General features: G+C 47.6%; 9 protein-coding genes across 9 annotated transcripts; 4 read left to right on the top strand and 5 right to left on the bottom strand.

Moving 5' to 3' along the window:
• Window positions 1–782: 782 nt before the first annotated feature.
• EDB93DRAFT_1161149 (glycoside hydrolase family 3 protein) lies at window positions 783–4,919 on the bottom strand. The gene is made up of 15 exons (XM_041450033.1): window positions 4,882–4,919; window positions 4,357–4,827; window positions 4,096–4,303; window positions 3,862–4,040; window positions 3,783–3,800; window positions 3,617–3,723; window positions 3,415–3,543; window positions 3,229–3,330; window positions 2,981–3,173; window positions 2,635–2,926; window positions 2,300–2,577; window positions 1,821–2,246; window positions 1,537–1,761; window positions 1,433–1,482; window positions 783–1,374 (listed from the first exon to the last, which is right to left on the bottom strand). Exons 2-15 carry the CDS (start codon window positions 4,417–4,419, stop codon window positions 966–968), a joined length of 2,679 nt encoding a protein of 892 aa, XP_041305348.1. The 5' UTR covers window positions 4,420–4,827; window positions 4,882–4,919; the 3' UTR covers window positions 783–965.
• Window positions 4,920–5,453: 534 nt separating this feature from the next.
• Window positions 5,454–6,146, top strand: EDB93DRAFT_1071586 (uncharacterized protein; the record flags this gene model as incomplete). The annotated part of the gene is made up of 2 exons (XM_041444978.1): window positions 5,454–5,870; window positions 5,946–6,146. Coding segments are annotated over 2 exons (618 nt in total), but the record flags the coding sequence as incomplete, so codon positions are not given.
• A 710-nt stretch (window positions 6,147–6,856) lies between these two features.
• On the bottom strand, window positions 6,857–8,200 carry EDB93DRAFT_649315 (glycolipid transfer protein). Its single transcript, XM_041456979.1, has 6 exons — window positions 8,080–8,200; window positions 7,942–8,028; window positions 7,816–7,893; window positions 7,467–7,757; window positions 6,956–7,409; window positions 6,857–6,900 (listed from the first exon to the last, which is right to left on the bottom strand). Exons 1-5 carry the CDS (start codon window positions 8,104–8,106, stop codon window positions 7,209–7,211), a joined length of 684 nt encoding a protein of 227 aa, XP_041305346.1. The 5' UTR covers window positions 8,107–8,200; the 3' UTR covers window positions 6,857–6,900; window positions 6,956–7,208.
• A 141-nt stretch (window positions 8,201–8,341) lies between these two features.
• EDB93DRAFT_1161140 (uncharacterized protein) lies at window positions 8,342–9,587 on the bottom strand. The gene is made up of 4 exons (XM_041450032.1): window positions 9,168–9,587; window positions 8,920–9,105; window positions 8,773–8,869; window positions 8,342–8,713 (listed from the first exon to the last, which is right to left on the bottom strand). The coding sequence occupies exons 1-4, from the start codon at window positions 9,384–9,386 to the stop codon at window positions 8,559–8,561; spliced, it is 657 nt and encodes a 218-aa protein (XP_041305345.1). The 5' UTR covers window positions 9,387–9,587; the 3' UTR covers window positions 8,342–8,558.
• Window position 9,588: 1 nt separating this feature from the next.
• On the top strand, window positions 9,589–10,974 carry EDB93DRAFT_649127 (uncharacterized protein). Its single transcript, XM_041456978.1, has 4 exons — window positions 9,589–10,195; window positions 10,247–10,435; window positions 10,489–10,825; window positions 10,879–10,974. Exons 1-3 carry the CDS (start codon window positions 9,713–9,715, stop codon window positions 10,615–10,617), a joined length of 801 nt encoding a protein of 266 aa, XP_041305344.1. The 5' UTR covers window positions 9,589–9,712; the 3' UTR covers window positions 10,618–10,825; window positions 10,879–10,974.
• A 2,031-nt stretch (window positions 10,975–13,005) lies between these two features.
• Window positions 13,006–13,579, bottom strand: EDB93DRAFT_1252718 (uncharacterized protein; the record flags this gene model as incomplete). Its single annotated transcript, XM_041453332.1, has 4 exons — window positions 13,006–13,031; window positions 13,081–13,287; window positions 13,337–13,394; window positions 13,448–13,579. The coding sequence occupies 4 exons, from the start codon at window positions 13,577–13,579 to the stop codon at window positions 13,006–13,008; spliced, it is 423 nt and encodes a 140-aa protein (XP_041305343.1).
• Window positions 13,580–15,325: 1,746 nt separating this feature from the next.
• EDB93DRAFT_1252717 (uncharacterized protein) lies at window positions 15,326–15,883 on the bottom strand (the record flags this gene model as incomplete). The annotated part of the gene is made up of 3 exons (XM_041453331.1): window positions 15,326–15,592; window positions 15,643–15,675; window positions 15,731–15,883. 3 exons carry the CDS (start codon window positions 15,881–15,883, stop codon window positions 15,326–15,328), a joined length of 453 nt encoding a protein of 150 aa, XP_041305342.1.
• Window positions 15,884–16,235: 352 nt separating this feature from the next.
• Window positions 16,236–17,456, top strand: EDB93DRAFT_1338715 (uncharacterized protein; the record flags this gene model as incomplete). The annotated part of the gene is made up of 5 exons (XM_041455403.1): window positions 16,236–16,241; window positions 16,286–16,333; window positions 16,748–16,773; window positions 16,843–16,978; window positions 17,050–17,456. 5 exons carry the CDS (start codon window positions 16,236–16,238, stop codon window positions 17,188–17,190), a joined length of 357 nt encoding a protein of 118 aa, XP_041305341.1. The 3' UTR covers window positions 17,191–17,456.
• A 705-nt stretch (window positions 17,457–18,161) lies between these two features.
• On the top strand, window positions 18,162–19,376 carry EDB93DRAFT_1252716 (kinase-like domain-containing protein; the record flags this gene model as incomplete). Its single annotated transcript, XM_041453330.1, has 7 exons — window positions 18,162–18,314; window positions 18,370–18,435; window positions 18,486–18,668; window positions 18,716–18,746; window positions 18,798–18,835; window positions 18,897–19,115; window positions 19,161–19,376. The coding sequence occupies 7 exons, from the start codon at window positions 18,162–18,164 to the stop codon at window positions 19,374–19,376; spliced, it is 906 nt and encodes a 301-aa protein (XP_041305340.1).
• Between the last annotated feature and the right edge of the window lie 1,425 nt (window positions 19,377–20,801).

Here is a 20,801-nt window from a genome sequence, read left to right as displayed (position 1 = left end):
ACCTCAACTGCATGATCACAAGTGGTGACTACAGTCATATTTTCACTGTCAAGATTGTGTGCGCGAACACCGTCGATGAGCGGAGATATGCGATCAATCAAGAAGGGTTGTGTGTTCTGTGATGCACACGCCAAGGATATTCCTCTTTGGAACATTCCCCTGCCTATCGACAGCCTGGAGGATATACCCTATGTTTACTATGTCCTATATTATCATCGCTCAAAGTGTTCCCACCATGTCCAAGAAAATTACTTGCCTGGTCACGACCTTTAGGTGTTTTGTTTGTCAATATTGCGCCTCTTTCCTTCACGCTGATTATCACCCTATAGTCCACCTAAGATGGTGTCGGCGTTAAGTCCTTTTACCTTTTAGACTTCGTATTACCTTCTTGACATCGATACCACATGTAACGCAACAGTTTTGGCGAATTCTTGCTTCTCGACCTCTCCGCGCGTCCATTCCCCGGCTCTGTTACCTAATCTCATGGTCTCGTATTATAGTTCGTACCGTCTCACACCACGCCTCCGTACTTTTTGTTCTATGAGACTTACTGAACGCGTCTCGCTAGCGCCTACAGATGGTGGTGGAATGACTCAAGAGAATGCTGCTAGATAGTCGCTGCCCAACGCTCATGGCGTTTGGTCTAATGCGAGGAATGCATTTGGCACGAGGGCAAGAACGATAGGTTAACTAACATCGAACTCGACAAGTTCTATTGCTTTTTTGTTGTGTCGATGAAAAACCATAGAACTTCTCGAGGTCCTTACTCAGTCTATCTTCAAGTGTGTTTCTGCGCAGGAGCTACTTATTAAATACTATGATGAATACCGAGCTTGGTGTTCATTAGAATCACGGTCTGCTCTCTGGCCTCGCAGTCCGGCTTCGTATGAACATCCCTGCTTAGAAAGGGCATGCAAACGAACACAATCGTGATTTTACAAAAATACATCTGCATCGCTACAAGCTTACAAGCCGTTCCACTCGAACCCTTTCCCAAGTTCAAAGCTGCCAACCAATGGCAATTCATCACAACTACTGCCCACCTTGACGCCATAAACGCCCTTCTCGACCACCCACCTCTCGATCCTCTCCTCCCAGAACGACACAGCATACTTGTCCAGCGTCAACGTCACCTTCTCGCTTTGTCCTGGTTGGAGGTCTTTGGCTTTGCGGAAGGCGCGAAGGAGCAACGGCGGGTGCGTCACATCAGACGTGGTGGGCATCGAGACGTACAATTGCACGACTTCGGAACCTGCGAACTTGCCGGTGTTGGTCACGGTCACGGTGGCGCTCAGGCTGAATTCGCCGTTCGAGACAGTTGCCTCGGAGAGTGTCAAGTTCGAGTAAGAAAAGGTCGTGTAGGAGAGACCATGACTGTCGATGCGAAATCAATCAACTACGGCTTTCTGTCTACTTGAACTGAACTACTCACCCGAACGAGAACTGTGGTTTGATGCCTCTATGATGGAAGTGTTTGTAGCCCTGCCAAAGGACTTGAGCGTAAAACAACATCATCTAATAATGGATCGAACTTACGACGAACAGATCCTCGCCGTAACGGAGGACACCGTTTTCAGAGTTGAAGTGTCCGTGGGCAGAGACATCTTCCAATCTCTTGGGGAAAGTCAAGGACAACTTGCCCGACGGGTTCTTCTTGCCAAACAGAACATCCGCAATTGCGTCGCCAGTCGCGTTACCCAAGTACCACGAATGAAGGATCGCAGGAACTGAATCCGCCCACGGAAGCGTTATAGATGAACCCTAGCGTAAACACGTAGTCAATTCGACGGGAGCCAAAACCTCATCTCGATTGCACTCACGGATTGGGTCACGACAACAGTGTTGGGGTTCACCGCTAACACTTTCTCAATCAGCTCATCTGTACGACCAGGCAGTGCCAATGTCTTCCGATCATACCCCTCCGTCTCCCAATCCGCATTCAGGCCGACAATAGCAAGAACCACATCAGCCTTCTTCGCGATCTCCACAGCCTCGGCCATCTTTACATCCTGATCGATCACCTCTGCACCACCAAGACGAACGCCGGGGTTGCTATCCATCACCATCTCGTCTTCATCACCGTCTGCTGGTGCGCGGACGTTACAGAACTCAACGAGGATGCGATGTTTGACGCCGGCTTTGAGTGGCACACGGCCTTTTTCTTCCATGGAACCGGTGCTGAAGAAGGATTGACCACGGCGTTGGCGTGTCCAATTGTCAATGACAAGTTGACCGTCGACAAAGAGCTATAAATTCCAATATTTAGTGAAATGATAGCAATGTGGATATGGTAGCACACCTTGGCCCTTCCAGCGACAGTCAAGCCGAACTCGAACAAACAATCGCGTTCGCGGGGCTTCAGTTCACCCTCGAGTTTCATCGTCCAACGTCTTGTGATACCCTTGGGTGCGGATGTACTGATGAATATCCTCGTCTCGTCAACCAGGCGCGTCGAGTAGGGCGTGTTCAGTGCAGCCATGCTCTCGTCGTCTTGATGTGCGTACCACGTACCAATCCAGCCCCGCTCGCCCGAGGGTGTGAAGAGCTCGTAGTCGAGTGTGGGCATCTCCATGTAGGCTGTTGAGGGAATGAATAATAAAAACACAGCTCTTCTCAAACAATAAAACCACGTACTGCTAGCACCCTCGCTGTAGAGAACTTCTACGCCTTGAGGAAGCGCAGCGGTGACACCATCGTATGGGGACACAAAGTACGATGGTTTGAGTGACGCTGATCCTCCTCCAGAAAGTACGACAGCTTTTGCATTTCCTCCGACAATGGCAATCTTTTTGATCTTGTTGGGGTTGAGAGGGAGGAGGGCGTTGGTGTTTTTAAGCAACACGATGGATTCTGCTGCGACTTTGCGCATGAGAGCTGTGTCTTCGGCGCTTTCGACAGTGCGTTCGATACCATCTCCATCGAGGATCTACGAGCATCTGTCATCAATAAAGAGCATGCAACGGAATATGAATGCACGGACTTCCGGTGCTTCTTGAGCGACGCGCTTGGCAAGTTCGACAACTTTGCGCGCGCGCTCTTTTACAGTCCTCATGGTCAATTTCCTTGAGCCAACAGACCTGTTCATGAGATCAAGGGTGCGCCATTTGTTGGTGCCTGGCATCTCGAGGTCGAGACCAGCATTGATACTCAAGTCTATGCTGTAAATACCAAACCTAACTCACCGTATGCAACATGAGCCACTATTCGACCATACATATAGAGACGTACCAATCGGACATGACAAGCCCCTCGAAGCCCCACTCGCCGCGCAGGATGTCTTGCAAGAGATGCTTATTCTCAGAGGCGTGGGTGCCATTGACACGGTTGTACCTAAAATATGAAAATGCAAATCAGTACGTGTTGAAGTCATTCTCCTGTACTCCAGGAGAATCACCATACGAAATCCGAACTTACGAAGTCATGAAACACCACGGCTTCGCATATTTCTGTGCAAGCATGAACGGCATGAGGTAAATCTCGCGAAGCGCGCGTTCGCTGAGGATCGAGTCATATGCCATACGATCGTCTTCTTTGTCATTGCACCTGTATGAATTCCGAATTAGTATGAAGCGGATTTTATGCAAGGTCGGAATTGGATGACTGTAGAGGGACATACACAAAATGCTTGATTGTACTTCCAATGCCGCCTTTTTGAACACCTTTAACGTACGCGGCCGCAATGAGACCGGATAGGAGCGGGTCCTCTGAGAAACTCTCGAAGGCCTGTACAATGGAGCACAAAATCAGATGGGATTTGAGCTGGATTCTGGTATGGGACTTACACGGCCACCTAGAGGGTTCTGCAGTCGGTTCGCTAGTCATGAACGAGTGCACATGAAAGAATGGCAAGAGCAGACATACGCGTTGGATGTTACAAGTTGGGGCAAGAATAACAGGTGCAGCCCTAAGTTTGGCTTCGCCTGCGAGCAATTTCAACCCAACTTCCTCGATCAATTCTGTATCCCAGGTAGCTCCAAGTGCAGTGGCAGAAGGCAGGCACTTCGCTGGTGTACTCATGAAGAAGTGATTTCCTCTGATACCTGCACATATGCGTCTGAATCATCGCGTTTTGATGGAGCAGCGGATCTGACATACCGTTGGGACCATCGCTGACCTTCACGGCGGGTATCCCAAGGCGGGCGATCTCATGTGTGTGCCAGAAGCCAACACCAGCGGTGAGAAGGATAGCCTCATCTGTAGTGAGCTTCTCGACGATATCATCCACGTCTGCATTTGCGAAATCTGACCAAGGCATGACAGGTTTTGAGTCCAAGTGAGATCTGGATTGTAACGACGAGTCTAGCTTCTCACAGGTCTGTGAGTGCGATAAGGACGAAAGGCAGGAATGGACTGGACTTGTCTGCTCTCCGTACTCTCATATATACCGTTCATTGGTACTATCAAGTCCACACGTGACATTTCCGAGGTTTCTCCGATACCGAGAATTTGCCGTGTCTCTTATGGTTTTCGTGGAGCAAGTCTGGAGTAGCAGTGAAAACTGCTACGATAAGTCGGATATTGCAATTTAGAGGATGAATCGTTGGTTGGTTAATCATGATAGGATATGCAATATTCCATATGGGAGTCCAGAGTCCTTGTGAGCTTTCTCGATGGGTCGACAGAAGACGCGAGCCATCATATTGGAAACAAAGACCGCGAGAGATGAGGGATACGCGGCGACCGCCGATGACAATGTGGGGATTCATGTTCCCAAGAAGTTTATACTGTGGGGCAGATGATCCGGGTCTGGAGGTGTGCGTACTGATAGAAGGAGACAGTAGTTGAACACGTGCTGAGCGCAGCACGCTCATGTGGTCAATAGCAGTTCTTTTTTGGAGATTGATATCAGCGCCGACAAATTCAGAACAGGTGCATGCGTACAATTTCAGATATCAGATTCCACATGACATGGGCGTCGGAAGAATTGCACACGCGAGTTGATTTCTTGACCACGTGACACAACGACGCGTCCAAGTCACTTTCCAAAACGATATCGTTGCACCATCACATACATCCATGATTCCATCACCCGTTGGCACTGCTAACATGTTACGCGTACCAGTGGTACAGCCTAAATCATCCTCATATTCACGCAGCGAACCCCCTTCTCCTTCCGAGATCCTCCAACCATCCTCCTCGGGCGGTCTCACAAAACCACATCGCCAACCTTCAGCATCACGCGGGACTCCATTCATGAACGCCCGTGCGCTCTCAGGATCCGCCGTCCCTACAAAATCGCGCCCTGAAAAACGCTCGAGACCATCCGTCCCACTTCCAACCCCCAACAATAGTCAAACCGCCCGCGTCCGGCCAGTGCGAACACCGACGCCGCCACCAGAAAAGGTATGTTTACCCGCCAGCCTCGGTCCAAAGACGAATCCCGCTGACTCGTCTTGCACAAGCCACTGATGGCTATGATCCCCCCACCTCTCCCAAAATCCCTTCACGCATTGAATGCCCATCCTCCCGCCATATTCTCAGGCAACTTCGACCTCTATGGCATGTACCTCCCCTTCCTCATCAAAGCCTACCTCCCACCGGGAAGCACTTCCCCCGACTACGCCGCAGTATACGACACAATCCTCGCTTACCAGTCCAAGCACGACTATACTGCTCGGTGCTTCCTCTCGCTCAGCTCCGACACAGGTAGAGCAGAGAGCATTTCTATTTTCGATCCTATGATGGAGCGCCCTTTTGATGTGCTGATAAGTAATTTGAAACATCGCGCAGAACTCACGTTCACCTCGAACGAACGCGCTTCCTTCCTGGCCCCTGATCATAGTCCTGTGTTGCCGGGCGTCATTGGCCAAGCGGGGCTCCCTCCTCAATGTGGAGTCAAGAACGCAAAGGGAATATGGAAGATGAAACGCGTGTGGGTTGGGGAGGGCGAGGTAGGAGAGTGTGAGAATGTTGGCGATGGAACAACAGTTGATTGCGTCGGCGAGGCAGCAGATTCTTCGACAAAAGCGAACCCAGGCAAAAAGACGAGCAAAGCTGTGAAAAAGGAACTTTTTGAAGGCTACTTCTCCTTCAGCGTCAGCTACGACCAGATGTACAGAAAAGCAGGTCATGGGAGCGGGTCAACGTGTCGGTTTGCGTTTTGGGGCGTTCGAGCGATGAAGGATAATACGGGGAAGGAGATCGGGATTGGTCCCGGGAAGGGATTTGGAGTGGGAATGAGGAAGGGGTTATGATGGAGATGAGGAGAACTGAACATTAGAGTTTCGTACGTATACCCCGTGTCTTGAGTTTTCCTCCAGCCTGCAACTCCAGTTACAAATAGTGTAACAAAATATCATTGTGCATAGATCAAATATTCATACTTGTGGCATGCCCCATCGCAGCAACGAAGTATTCTTGATTATCGGAACATTTCAGCTAAAGGACAGTTATTCCGTCATCTTGCACAACGCGTAGTCACTACATACCTACTTTACAGCGACGAGGAGCATGCGGAAAAGAAATCCCTGCCGCGCTGTAAAAAGTATGCCAAACAGGTCTTTGCTGAACACAGTGTAACACCTTGTCACGGCTGTGCACCGCATAAAATGACATTGTAAACTTGTCAATTCAGCCAACTGCCTGAATCAATTAGCATATACGCCTCAAATCTACACACTCAGCTCTTCCAAGCTCCAGTTCCCTAACCTCACCCCTTATACTCACTTCCCCTAACGGCCTAGCAGAGTCAAGCGCGAAGTGGATGATCGCAACTTCAGACTTATCAACGAGAGCGGCCGTTTCCGGTCGTATTCTTCATTTCTACGACCAACAGGCTCAAACTTGCGAGATCCAGAGGCACCTTCCTCAAAACGATGTGCTTTCCGTACGTTTGCTCCGTAATCTGTGTGGTACGAATGAAAGTGGTCAATGTCAGTAAGCGCGATCTTGTCGATTTAGCTGATTTGGACGTGTTGATTTTATGGTTTAACGTTTATGATTGATTCGGACGCACCTCATACGAGTACTGATACTCGATCCACCGAGCTAACGAGCATGTCTGATTTACATGGATGACTTGTTTCGGGAGACGGCAGGGCACTAAGTGAACAAAACACGCATTTCCTGACAGCGATCTCGAAGATTAATAGTACTCCAAGCTTCAAGGCCACATGTTTGCAAAAAAAAAAAGAAGAGTCCGATGACGCACACCACTGATGATTCATCCGTACAATGCACAATGCGCAGTTTATTGCCGATATGCTGATCTATGACTTCGCAGACTTGAATATCTCTCCATGCTTCCCCTTTGTGTAGAACGTGTCCATCCTCGTGATAATGGTATCCAGACCAGTAATCCAATCGTTGAGCTGCTTGTCAAGTAGCTCCTGCGAGCATGGCTCTCCATTTGGGTTGGCTGCAAGCTTCTCGTAGAAGCTCTTGCGAGGGGGGCAGTATCCAATCGCAGTCTACATCAACGCACAACGTTAGAATTAAACCATGATTGTGAGTAATGTTTGACGAACGCTGAACATCAAGCCTGCCGCTTTCATGATAGCTCCTTGAATACTGAAGAATCCAGAACCACGGTGAATAGGCCCGAGGGTGAGATCATACCCCTTCGTGAAGGCGACTTTGAGATCCTCTGATGGGTTGCTCTGTGCATGCTGAAGGGATTTTCCCGTGAACGCAAGGGACCGGAGCAGCCACATGAGGCCCTCTGTCGCGCTTCCCACTTTGTTGTTCTTCTCATTGGTCACCAGCTGCTCCAACGTCGCGGACTGTGAGGGAACTGCATCGTATCGTGCACGAACTTTCTGATAGAAAAGTTGGATGAGTAATTTGATCGTCGATCGCTTGCCTGGAGACGCCTACTGTGATGTTACCCTGGATGTCGTTGATGACGGGTGAGAATGCTCCAGAGCCAACCGAACTCATAAGGCTAGTGAGTTCCTCTGAAATTATGGATCAGACGATGCAGTGAATGGTGTAGTGATACGCACTAAGCATGCGAACGACACCATCGCCACCTTCGAGGAATGCGACAGTATTGACACCATCGTCGGTGATGGGCACGTCTTTAAACGACTAGAAAAAGATTTATCGGTGAATCATCGTCAACGTGAGCCTTGAGCTTACCTTGACTGTTTCAAGGAAGGGTGCCATGATGGACGATTGAGATCCAGTCGTCAACTATGGAACGTTGACAGCACTGCTTTGCTTACGTGCCATCACCTAATAAGGGGAACACAGTTCACCGAAACCTCGTTTCGATCCGGAAAAGCACTCTGGGCTTTTCGCCGAATAACTCAACGAACCTGTCACCACAAAATAAATCCACACCAAATAGCACTTACTCGAGAAACCAGAAATCCGACGTGTACGAGCCAGCGCCACAACAGTAGTCGGTGATAACAATTTATGAATTGCATAATGAGCGTCTGAGCGCATAGAACTAGTACATATAAGCACTGCTACTTCGACAGGCACCTACAACTCCGTGCTTGGCCTGTCAAACTTCTCCAAGATCCAGCCTGGCTACGCCACTCGACCCGTCTATGGTACGAGCCAGGCTGGTCACAAGTCTAGTCCGAGATGACAAATGAAAAAAAAGGGTATCATAGTCGAAGCGGGCTGCCAGAGTCCAAAGTCGCATACCTACGCATAGCTCGCCTCAGTATCATACCAATCCTGATGACATACGCGACTAGGCAGAACGCAGTGACGGCACGGCAGGTCATGATTTGAGAAGAAAAGCCGGTTATCAACATCGCTATGGGTGAAATGATGGATAATGGATCATGGAAAGCGCTAGATGACGGAATAACTCACAAAATATGAAACAATTCAGGGAGCAGAGAACAAAGAATTCAGGCGTGACTATTGACAACAGATAGAACAAGACGAAGTAGCTGCCTCGCTTGAGTTGCTGATTATATTTAGGTCAGCTGGTATACTCAGGGCTAGAATAAAACTCACTTCTTGAATCCAGTGCCGATCGCTGTGTAGACGACTAATGATGCTCGAGCCGGACGTCAACATCACGATCATAGCCAACATGAGTGAAATAAAGTCCAGACAATAGGAAACGGGTGATGGATTGCCAAAGTATGGCACAGGAGAGGCCGTACTGATGAAGACACCACTGACAGCGAGGATACTTGCCTTTGTGAGTGCACGTGAGCGTCGGCTTCGGTTCGCAACGGGCGTGGAGTTGGATAGCTTACCGTGATGAAAGTGCTGGTTAGCCCAGAGCACAACCTGGTCCTAACGGTTTCGAAGCCTCTCTCTGATTGCAGCGATGTCCAATGATCATCAAAATCTGGGCGTCCAAGTGCCAGAAAACAGAGTACTCTCAGTGCAAGGGACGTGGGACGAAGGGCTTCGGGAAGAGGATGTTCTGCAAGGTCTTCCTTATTCACCTGTGAACTGAAAAGGTCAAGCATACTTCAAGTCGCGCGAAAGGACTCCTACGTTGCTCATAGCACAAATACAATTTGCAGTGATAGATTCGAGCTAGTCTGAGCTGAGAGGATTAATTGGTATACTTGGACCTAACATACTTATATACGAAGGGTGGATAAGATAGGCATGCTGTGCTGTGATGCATAAAACCCCCAAGCAAATACGGACAATGACACTGAGGCTGTTTGTCCCACGCTTACTTCGTCCATCACGTATATTGCTTCCTGTATTAGATATCGGGAATTCCACGGGGTTTGGATTTTCAGGCTCAACGGTTTTCGATCTATGATTAACGAATATAGAAGACATGCGGACGAACAGCCTATCTCACAGCATTAATATTGCATCCTTCGAGAACGTTAACATGCAATTAAAACATCAACGCTGTGTCCTAGGACCTGCATCAATGTTACAGCGCAGTGTCGCAATTGTCCACACTCCTGGGACACTAATAATAACAGGATCTATCACAGGCATTTCCCTGTATGATAACTTGCACCATTTTTTCCTTTATAACTTTGATACGTTATTCAGCCTACAGACCACTGGTACCATGCCTTCCCATACTGGAGTCAGTGACACCGTGATTTCTCACAACGAAGGATCTGGCCAAGAACAACGGGCCCTCCCCGAAGTTCATCGTTCAATATCCCTTGCGACGAGATTACTCTGTTTTCTGGCGTTTGGAAACCCATCATTCGATAATCACTATATTTCTCTGCAATCAGATGAAGCCTTCGAAGCATCTAGGAACAAGTTGATCACTATCCTTGCCACCACTTTTGGCGCGGTAAGCTATCCACATTGCGAACTGGTGCTGAAGTCTAACATACTCGCAAAGGCAAGTGTCCTCCTTGCCGCCAACATTGCTTTGCTAAGTGTTGGATCTCCTGCGCCATGGTTTGATTATACAACAATTGGCTCGTACTCTTCGTTGTTTGTGTCACTTATGCTGGCTATGATCGCAACAATAACGTCTGCCTCGAGCACGATACGTTGGCAATATATCGATCGTCGCTGGATTCAAGAAGTAAATTTTATTCCCGCCATACTGATTACACCGGCTGACTCGAATGTAACCAGCAACTCCAGCAAAGCGGCTATTTTATCTTCTCCTATCTGCTATCAATAGTAATGCCCACATTGCTCGTTTTTTCGTCCCTGAATTCCTTCATACTTGGTGAGTTACTCCGTTATTTGGTTTTTCTATGATCCTTCATACATTTTACCCCCAGCGATGTTGATAGCCGGCTTTTCATCTCAAAGCACTGTCTGCCGTGCCGTCACTGCGTTCTGTCTAGCGATATATCTCGTCAACGTTGCGATAATGGTGATGGAAAATATATGGAGATATATCACAAGTATCGATCGCCAGTAGGAACAGCACGAGGGGATGTCTTCGATGTCGCGGAACTTGTCGGTCGGTTGATGCGGTTCCGTTCGTGGTCTATACTAACACATTGTAGTAAATAGATTGTTCATGCCACTGATTCCAATGTGCACACTGGACAAGGACACAGGACATAAGCCAAGCTAAGCTATAGGGCAGACAATGCGTGTTTTGAACGCCATTTCAATGAATCAATGAATTTAGTAAATATTGTACTCACTCGCTCATGCCAAATATCACCTGACCTGGCGCTTTACACACTTGGCTTTCGACGAAACTGGCCTGTGACATATTGCGACTCCAAGTGTCTTCCTCGCCATAAGTGTTGCTTTGGTCAGCACGAGCTCTCCCGTGCCATACTACTTCGACTATAACATCCCCGTCTGCTATTATTTATATCCCTCAAGCTGTCCGTGATCGCAATAGTGACGTCTGGCTTGAGCACAATACGTTGGCAACACACCGATCGGTGGTGGTGTCAAGAAGTAAGTCTTATTCCCGTTCGGATTCTGACACCAGCTGACCTAAATATGATCAGCAACTCGAGCAAGGCAGCTATTTTGCCTTGTCCTACCTGTTATCAATAGTCACGCCTGTATCCTTTGTTGTCTAGTCCCTGAATTGTTTCATACTTGGTGAGTTCTTCTGTTATTTAGTATTTTCTATGATCCGTCATGCATTTCATCTCCAGCGATGATGATAGCCGGCTTTTCCTCTCAGAGCATGATCTTCCGCGCAGTCACTGCGTTCTGTCTGGTGACATATGTCATCAACGGCGATCATAATAATGGAAATATACGACAAGTATCGATCGCTCGTTTTCAGTTTCCACTTTATAGTGTACGAGGACAGCTATTCGATCGGTCCTTTATGTTTATGGTAGCAACTCAGGAGAAGAGTGTCAACGTAGTCTTGTTCTTCTGAGTCGTTCGTCTCTCAAACCATTACATACCCGTGGTCCATCAGCATGGTGTTGATATGTCGGCGCTAAAACAAATGCTAGCGGGACAATGCGTGTAGTGGGGGGAATAAGTAGAGACGGATGCTAAATGGTGACGAAGGTGGTGAACCGGAGTTACCAGACGACGATAAAATTAACGAGCGTGACTCATCCGCAATGATAACAGGTGATCGTATTGGAGCTGTGAACTAGTAGTTCCAAGATCGACTTCGATTATTACAGCACTTCGGTCAACCTGTGAACCTAAGTTGGTCACTCATTGAGCACGACTCCGCACTGCCACATAATAGCCTACGCCGCAGCTGCCGTGACGTGTACTAGCGGGCTATGCTCAGAATCATATTCTTTTCTATCGAAACTTCGACTGCAGTCAAACGCCGACCATAAAGTTGCTGTGCTGGTTCTTGAACGTTCAAAGTTTATGCTGTGTCACAGGTGTCAAAATATTTGCCCGAAATCAAGCATGTGGTCAAGAGCCGTGCTACCGTCCTCACCGGCGTGGCCTTTTGGCTCATCGACTCTGACAAATTTAAACGTGTGCATCAGATTATCCGAAAAGCTGTGATTGAAACTCTACGCACGGAACCTTACTAAGTACAAGCGCTTGCTGATATCCCACACATTAAATATTGATCGTGTTATACTCGTGTTATATCTGTTATCTGTGACCGCTCCTGTACCCCCGTTGTATTTTCCATTCGACGTATCACTTGGACCCACACTTGGTGTTCTGTCCGATATCTTTCCCTTCCTCGAGACGACGATACAATGCTGTGATTGCCTCTTGGATGATTTGTTTGTTTAAAATCCACCACGGTCTCCCAGAGTTTCATATACGTGACTTACTCCCGCACGCGGCGTGCTGTCCCGACGTAAGTCGTCATACCCGTCTGCCTCGGCATTGAAGCATACCAAGCTGGTTCTCGAATTCTCATGATCGAAGATAAGAATGAAGGGCAATTATTTGACGAGCGCAAGCCTGAGTCTAAATAGTACAAAACAGAACGCGATATGCTGAGATGCGAAAACTAGGTGTTAAAACCCTATACAGTCTGCAGCGTTCAGCAGGTGAAGCTGAAGTGTCGAGTGTAGTACATAACACGGGGAAGAGCATCGAAAATAAGGAGACATCACAGCCCGCACCGTTCGATAGTTGAAGTTGGCGTGCTTGGTAATATATCGTACACAACAGGAGCGCATAGTATGGGTATACCGCAGAACGAAGTGGTAAACTTGGCTCGAGAATCATCTACTTATTTGCTGCCAAGTCCTTTGCTATGGACAGTTGTTTAACTTCGAGTTCGCAACGAAATGAGGGACGTACACATGCGATTTTCGAGTATGAACTCAAAAATCTTCTTCTCTAGTTCCTCTCCCCCATAGCCTTGACGAGAAATATCTTTCGCTCCTTTCTCCACAGCGATGACTGTCGGAGATTCCAGGTAATATTCCACGGCAGACTCAATGCTCTTTAGCTTGTTCCAGTTCTTGACCGGCAAAAAGGCAGAGTATTCAAGGACGATGATAGTAGCTGCTTCCTATTATGAGAACTACAACTGGTCATGTGGTGGCAAACTAACCAATGCAAGTATGCATGATTCTGTTTGTAGCAACAGTAAACAATGATCTCTTGGCAGCCTGTTGCACAGTCTTACAGCGCTGAGGATTGATGCGGAGCAAAACCAACCTACCAAAGGCTGAAGGACGCGGATAATGTCACTTCTCTCGGTATTTCCCTGGAAACAGATTGAAGGTGTGGGTATCAGAATCGACCCCACAGAGAAAAGTACTTGCATCCTGCGGGAGAGGAATGCCAGAATCATGAGGTGACACATTGACATGTGGTCAATAACAGAGACGCACATTCTATTTGGTGAACCGTGACAGCTGTAAACAATCAACCACCAGATTGTGGACAATGACAGGTGTGTACGGGTAACTTACAAACTGTCAAGAGTTGGAACCAAGTGAGCACCACTATGTAACGGTGAAGATATATCATCCATGAACGTACAAGCTGATTCAATAAGATTGTTTGTCAGTGGAATAATATAGGATCCAGACAGTACATGATTTACACACATTCTGTGAATAAATCATGGATACAAGGGATTAGATAGCTAGGATCCTGGAGCGATTGAAATATACTCACATCCTACAGAGTGAAAGAACCAGTCAAAATGGTCAACACATTTAATGCTTCACAGTATGAGGTTAAAACGACTCACATTCTGTGCAGAGCAAGAGAATATACAAGATATGTGAATATGGAAAATAAGCCATCAGGGAGGGGTACTCAACGAACTATGTATTACATGAGCAACCGTGATTCGACTCGTCTGATAGAATAGAAGATGCTCACATCAGGCTATGAACACAAGTTATATTATTCAGTATCATTTCGAGACAAGATATGATAAAGCCACTGACCACCTGCCGAAAAAACAAATGTAAGATTTCTGCACATGGATCACAGGCAGAAAATAATAAAGGCACTTACTCTCTGTCAACAGGCGAGCAGCAGCGATTGTCAGCATGGGTTGAGGATCAGGAACTATCTAGTCACTTACGTGCTGTCAACAAACAAACAGCAGCAAGGGATGGAGATCATGAGCATCGGTCAAGCACTTGAAACCATCAATGCACTGACGTTCTGTCAACAGGCGAGCAGCACCAAGGGATGGGGATCATGAGCATCGGCCGAGGACCAGAAACCATCAAGGCACTTACGTACTATCAACAGGCGAGCAGCAGCAAGGGATGGTAATCATGAGCATCAGTCGACGACCAGAAACCATCAAGGCACTTACTCTCTGTCAACAGGCGAGCAGCAGCAAGGGATTGGGATCATGAGCATCTGGGACCGGAAACCACCAAGGCACTTACGCTCTGTCAACAGGCGAGCAGCAGCAAGGGATTGGGATCATGAGCATCGGTCGAGGACCAGAAACCATCGAGGCACTTACTCTCTGTCAACAGGCGAGCAGCAGCAAGGGATGGGGATCATGAGCATCGGTCGGGGACCGGAAACCATTGAGATACTTACTCTCCGTCAACAGGCGAGCAGCAGCAAGGGATGGGGATCATGAACATCGCTCGAGGACCGGAAACCATCGAGGCACTTACTCTCTGTCAACAGGCAAGCAGCAGCAAGGGATGGGGGTCATAAGCATCGCTCGAGGACCGGAAACCATTCAATGCACTTACTTCCTGCCAACAGGCGAGCAGTACCAAGGGATGGGGATCATGAGCATCGGTCGAGGACCGGAAACCATTCAATGCACTTACTTCCTGACAACAGGCGAGCAGTACCAAGGGATGGGGATCATGAGCATCAGTCGACGACCAGAAACCATCAAGGCACTTACGGGCTGTCAACAGGCGAGCAGCAGCAAGGGATGGAGATCATGAGCATCGGTCGGGGACCGGAAACGATCAAGGCACTTACGGGCTGTCAACAGGCGAGCAGCAGCAAGGGATGGAGATCATGAGCATTGGTCGAGGACTATAAGCCATCAAGGCACTTACGTTCTGTCAACAGGCGAACAGGAGCTAACTATCAGTGTTGTTCATGCTGTTTGAGCTTCATAAACCGCAAGCTTACCAGCTGTTAACAATGGACAACTGCAATCAAGGAAAAAAATATCAGATCGTCTACAGTTCCAGATAGCATGAATTCGCTCCCCCAATTTTGTCGTTTTTGCCCGTTCTAAGATGAATTTTTTCATGTTCTCGAATTCTTCTTCAGAACCCGCTTCGAACCCACATGAGTCGTGAAAGACGAAACCTGGATTGCTTCTGAACACCATCTCGTTTCTAATGTCGTGATTTCCACGCTGATCGTCCGTCAGCGCATGTATGCCTGCAGGGAAAATTGTGCAAGCACCTTGATCGATGATTCCACGACGGCCGCATCGAACTATCCAGAATTGATCAGCGATAAATCCGTGCATCACATATCACATAGATCGTACCTTGTGTCCTTCGGTATCGTAAATTTCTGGTTCATCCGCGGTATTGCAGACCTTGTGAAGGATGGACGTTTTGCCTGCGTTTGCTCTTCCTATGATAAGAACTCGAAATTGTTTAATCATTTCCCTGAGGACCTGAGCGTCAATAGTTGCCATTGGGAGATCTTAGTGTGCGTCCTGGAGTAGAGGTGATCTGGTTTATGATGAAAGCTGTACTGTGAGAGATAACAGTGAAGAAACACGAAGCGAGGGCTCCTGTGGCTTATGACACAACAGTCACACACGGCGTCTATCTCCCTGCATTAGGCAATCAATTCCACCTCGAACTGTTCACTCGTTCGTACAATAAAGCACAAGGATTACACAACAACTGATGTCGAACACTAAGAGCGTTGGTAAAGACATGGACTACAATGAACAATCAGAATACGTCCGAAATGACAGAATTTCCTTCTTCCATACCCGTCTAGTTGAAATTGAAAAGCAGTGATATCGGAAATCTCTGTAGATGGAGGTGAGTTTGATCTTCCGAGGTCTTCCATACGAATGATCCTTCAGATGTTTGAGAGCAAACAAGAGAACGTCGGGATGCGAGACACCTCTGAAGTGAGTGACATGTTGTGGTGCTCGACAGGGACTGCACGTTTGGAGTTTCCCCCAAAAGATGGTGGTTCTGGGCATGACTGAGGGGTGACCGAGCAGTAGGTGCCCCGCGTGTTGGCTGAAATTGAACGTGAGCCATGCTTGTTGGACTGAGGGCATAACCGATGCAACGTGTCGTGGAAGCTTGTGTACTCATAGATAGCTTGGGGCAGGTTGGGCACATGTCTGCGGATAAGTCCGACTGTTCATCAGACTTTATAAATTAGTGCATATCCTGTCGGGTATCAAATAAGACGTACCGGTCAACATACGCTTAGATCCGAAGGGCTTGCGTGCGTCTTACCGGATTACGACAAGATCTGCCCCAAGATCCCTTGAATGCAGACTCATGAGCAGAATGGACAAAGCTTATTGTAGCTTCAAGAGTCGCAATCACCATCCAGGTCCGTCTGACTAGATCCTCCTTCGACTCTTCCCGTCCTGGTGCCTACTGTGATGAGCCATGTCTTCAGGTTGACTCCTCCTGTTCATAGCGAGCTCCCTAATATGGTATTAAGATTATATAGCGTCAACGGTCGTGGTGTAACTGATGAAGTACGTGACCATGCGCCTTGGACGTACAAAACATTATGCTTTAGCAAGAATACAGTGAGTATGAGGACTCGCGGTGCGAGCCGAGACTCACCGATAAATTAAAAGATTTTATACCTTGGATCCAGTCAGTTCGAAAAAAGTCGACGGAATTGTGGGACATTGCATTGAATGCTGGGTGTTGGTGCATGGTACAGGCGGCATTATTTCTGCTCTCTGCCGGTGTGAAAATCCTCGGAGTAGCCTATGCCATTTTCGCAGATATATAACGACATGGTCTATAAACCGGGAAAAGCGAGTGTTGTATCCGTAAGATGTAAAAGTTCTCTTGTAGTAGACAGTAACTTCGCTGCAGCGTTTGGACATGAAGGAATTGTGGGTGCTGAATTGGAATGGAAAGAAGCACCGTAACAGTTTAAGAATGCCCGAATGCTCGTTGAAATGGTCATTCGCTGGATATCGATGAGTCGGATGTCGATCCTGATTCCTGAGGAATACTTAAGACATTGAATTTTGTGTGACAACGACGTGTGACGTCAAGTTCTTTGATTACATACTATTAAGCTAGTTACTTTTCGTCATGATGAATATCCTACAGAGCTCGAGCTCGCACTGTCAAATAAAAGGTGTGAAGCCTTTATTCTTTTCTTGTATCACTAATAATATGCATGTAACGCTCAGCTGAATCATGACTCGGATGTTCTAACTTCGACTGCAGCTAAACGCTTATGATAACATGCCGCTGTGCTAAGACTCGTTCGTTCGTTTACTATGTTTCATCACATGTCAAAAATATTTTCCCAAAAGCAGGTCATAGTACATGGTGTCAAAAGCCACCCTACTGTCCTCACTGGCTTGGCTCCTCAACTCGGACAAGTATGTCATCAGATGACCTAGTAAAAATCGGACAGACACCGTCCTCGCACGCAGATTGACGGGAATCGATGGAATCTGAAAAGTCCGTGGTCCATAGATGAGCCCTGAGCGTTCTAGCCCTCGGTCGACCGGTCGACCGAGCCTCCGACTATGCACGGAACTTGATCAAGTGTAGGCGCTTGCTGGTGTGATGTTCTTCATCGAACATCGATAACCTGCGTTATACTCGTTTGATCAGGAGATGTGCTTATCATCTATATCTGTTATCTGTCCTTTACGGAGAACGCTCCCGTACTTATACCCCAGTTGTATTGGCCATTCGACATATATCACTTGAACTCACACTCATCCAAGACAAATAAAGATGCCACCACACAACGTTGATTTCAAGACTCCGGTCAAAGAGATTCCAAAGGCGCAACTCAGGAAAACCGAGGATGCTCCTAATTACACCGGTGGCTTTGGCGATGTCTGGAAATGCATCTGGTCTACCTCTTCTAGTAATCCCCCTCTCACAGTGAGCCTAACTCCAACCACGCATGCATCCACATTGATTCGTTTGAAATTTATAGGTCGCAATCAAGGTAGTGAGGGTCGCTGACACCAGTCAAACGGCGCCGTTGGAAAAGGCTGCATGGGTAAGGTCTTACATTACAGCATATTAACGTCACTTATTTCTGGTTGAAAGGGTATACGACGCGAGGCCTACGTCTGGGCCCAATTGAAAGATGATAATGTCCTCTCACTTCGCGGAATTACAACTGGTTTCGGAGTCTTACCAGCATTCGTTTCATCATGGATGACGAAAGGGTCTCTCGATAACTACCTGAAACAACAAACCCGGCTTTCGAAATCCCAGAAGCTGGACATGGTAAGCGCTTACGTTTGAAAAGACTAGCTGAATCTCAAGCAATGCAGTCACGCCAAATAGCATCTGGTCTCAAGTATTGTACGTGATTCCAATTTTTCACGCACGGTTCAGGTTGAAACAGCCCCTTAGTGCATGAAAAGGACATTGTCCATGGCGATTTGACACCGGTAGATATCTTATCGTTTGCAGGACTAGTGTGTTTGAATGATGACGATATCATGAATTTAGACCAACATACTCATCAATAGTGACGACAAGCTTTGCCTCGCAGACTTCGGTCTCTCAATGATCCTCGCACAATCGGGAAACCCTACATTCAATTCCTGCCACGCGGGTAATGTGCGTTGGATGGCCCCCGAAATGGTCGCTCTACCCGATTCAGAAGGGGAGCCAACAAAGCCAACAAAGCCCGCAGATGTATATTCTCATGGTTGTATCATGCTTCAGGTAAATATCTTGTTTCGTTCATGGTGCATGTCTGACACTCCGAAGCTACTTTGTGGTCAACAACCTTACTTCCGGCTGATGCAGGCGTTTCACGTGATAGCAGCGATAGTAGGAGGAAGAAAGCCCTTCGGCGAGCTCACCGGCGTTGATGAAGGTCAGAAGAAGTATTGGCTGAAATGTCTGTCCACCAACGTCAATGCTCGACCTAAAGTTCAGGAAATTGTAGCGTTCATAGAAGCCGAGCGGAAGAAACTTTCATGACGAGTAATTATAATTAATATTCTATGCAGCTGCTATGAATACATTATCCGTATCGGTTCACGACCTCACACCCCTTTCAGTCACCTTCGTACTTATTGACGTGCTTTCAAGTTTGTGTTCGGAGCTTATCGAATATCGTCTTCCTAAGCACGCGCGCTTGTCAAGCGTGACCCTCGCATAAGGTGAAAGTAGAAGTTAGTCCCTGTTGATTCGTTGAATCTAATTGGAGTGAAAGGGTAAACTGACTCACATTCCAACTGATGCATATAGCCAGCAACCAACGTTCATGGTTGAGTGTGACTATGGGAAGACAGGTTGATCATCAATCTCGATATAACGCACCACGTTTTGTTTGTGCAAATGCAGTGACAGAGACTACTGTCAATCGTTAGGCCCCTTTGACAGCTAATGTTATCAACTGCGCCGGTGAATAAATGCTCAGTCTTATCTTGTGAACGAGCGCTTACCGATCGATGGCATAGACAGCGTGGAAATCCCTCAGCATATGCTGATATATGCAGTGGATCTGAGTCAACATCCACTCCACAGACCTGAACTAGCAACATTTTGGTAGTACTGGATTTAAGCTGGGTAGGCAGGCGAACGGATGGCGTCCACAGCGCGTGATACGTCAACAAAAACGCCAGTGAGGTATTTTGGTAGGGAACTAACAGTCATGTGGCAAGAAACAAAAGTAGTTAGTGAACAAAACATAATCATAAGTTGAGCAGAGACCTTGGAAGATGATTGGCCTGCGATAACGGGCATCGAAAGTTAGATCTAGATGCATTTCAATTTTGTGTAGGGGAGACATTTGAGTAAGCGCGGATGGACATGAGGCTGGGCTGGCCGGTTAGTTATAATCCAGGCCTCGAGGCAGGGATGTTGCCTCATGTGTTACTATACATGCCCTTCTCGAATTGGATCCGAATTTAAAGTGCCGGTGACAGCAATACATGTGTACTCCGTAGTCGAAGCGATCCGTGGCGGGGTCGCAGCAATCAAGGCATGGGAGATTCCGTACCCCTGCACCACTGATCGAACTGAGGCGTACTACTGACTCCTGAGATGCATTTGCACGCATATTGCAGCGATCAAGAAAAATGTCGGAGTCGTGGATAGTAACTTCTTCCCAGTGATACGTTCTGCATGGCGATCCACAGAAGTGCGTTGTTCTGATCGAGAGGGGATCGCGCGAGTTCGAGGTGTCCGAGTCAGTACTCTCTCCCCAATGAATCGTCATTCCTACACCATCCTGCATCGTGGAGCAGAAGGTGACAGGCGTTGTAGACCGCGAAAGACAGGCTGAGTGACTTGAAATTATGAAATTGGAAATTCCTTCTCAACCACATTTGGATTTGATTTTACTCTCGATTGGTACATCCTTTTCCCTTGGTAAGCTGTCGTGTGCGTAGGATGCAGCCC

Source organism: Suillus bovinus (assembly GCF_016758785.1).
Source record: "Suillus bovinus strain UH-Sbo-P2 chromosome Unknown EDB93scaffold_49, whole genome shotgun sequence".
In the NCBI taxonomy this organism is placed as follows: Eukaryota; Fungi; Basidiomycota; class Agaricomycetes; order Boletales; family Suillaceae; genus Suillus; species Suillus bovinus.
Note: the sequence above shows the minus strand (reverse complement) of the source record. Positions and strands in the feature narration are given on the sequence as shown.

What these genes read in the sequence shown, in the direction of transcription:
- EDB93DRAFT_1161149 (XM_041450033.1), bottom strand. Translation starts at nt 4,419, where the DNA reads ATGTCACGTGTGGACTTGATAGTACCAATGAACGGTATATATGAGAGT. An exon ending in CTACAGCGAGGGTGCTAGCA is followed by an intron (nt 2,578 to 2,634) that starts GTACGTGGTTTT and finishes TTCCCTCAACAG; the next exon opens with CCTACATGGAGATGCCCACA. An exon ending in CTGTTGTCGTGACCCAATCC is followed by an intron (nt 1,762 to 1,820) that starts GTGAGTGCAATC and finishes TGTTTACGCTAG; the next exon opens with GGTTCATCTATAACGCTTCC.
- EDB93DRAFT_649315 (XM_041456979.1), bottom strand. Translation starts at nt 8,106, where the DNA reads ATGGCACCCTTCCTTGAAACAGTCAAG. An exon ending in GTGTCGTTCGCATGCTTAGT is followed by an intron (nt 7,894 to 7,941) that starts GCGTATCACTAC and finishes ATAATTTCAGAG; the next exon opens with GAACTCACTAGCCTTATGAG. An exon ending in ACATCCAGGGTAACATCACA is followed by an intron (nt 7,758 to 7,815) that starts GTAGGCGTCTCC and finishes CTTTTCTATCAG; the next exon opens with AAAGTTCGTGCACGATACGA.
- EDB93DRAFT_1161140 (XM_041450032.1), bottom strand. Translation starts at nt 9,386, where the DNA reads ATGCTTGACCTTTTCAGTTCACAGGTGAATAAGGAAGACCTTGCAGAA. An exon ending in ATCGGCACTGGATTCAAGAA is followed by an intron (nt 8,870 to 8,919) that starts GTGAGTTTTATT and finishes AAATATAATCAG; the next exon opens with CAACTCAAGCGAGGCAGCTA. An exon ending in CCTGAATTGTTTCATATTTT is followed by an intron (nt 8,714 to 8,772) that starts GTGAGTTATTCC and finishes TTTCACCCATAG; the next exon opens with CGATGTTGATAACCGGCTTT.
- EDB93DRAFT_649127 (XM_041456978.1), top strand. Translation starts at nt 9,713, where the DNA reads ATGCGGACGAACAGCCTATCTCACAGCATTAATATTGCATCCTTCGAG. An exon ending in TTGCCACCACTTTTGGCGCG is followed by an intron (nt 10,196 to 10,246) that starts GTAAGCTATCCA and finishes ATACTCGCAAAG; the next exon opens with GCAAGTGTCCTCCTTGCCGC. An exon ending in ATCGTCGCTGGATTCAAGAA is followed by an intron (nt 10,436 to 10,488) that starts GTAAATTTTATT and finishes GAATGTAACCAG; the next exon opens with CAACTCCAGCAAAGCGGCTA.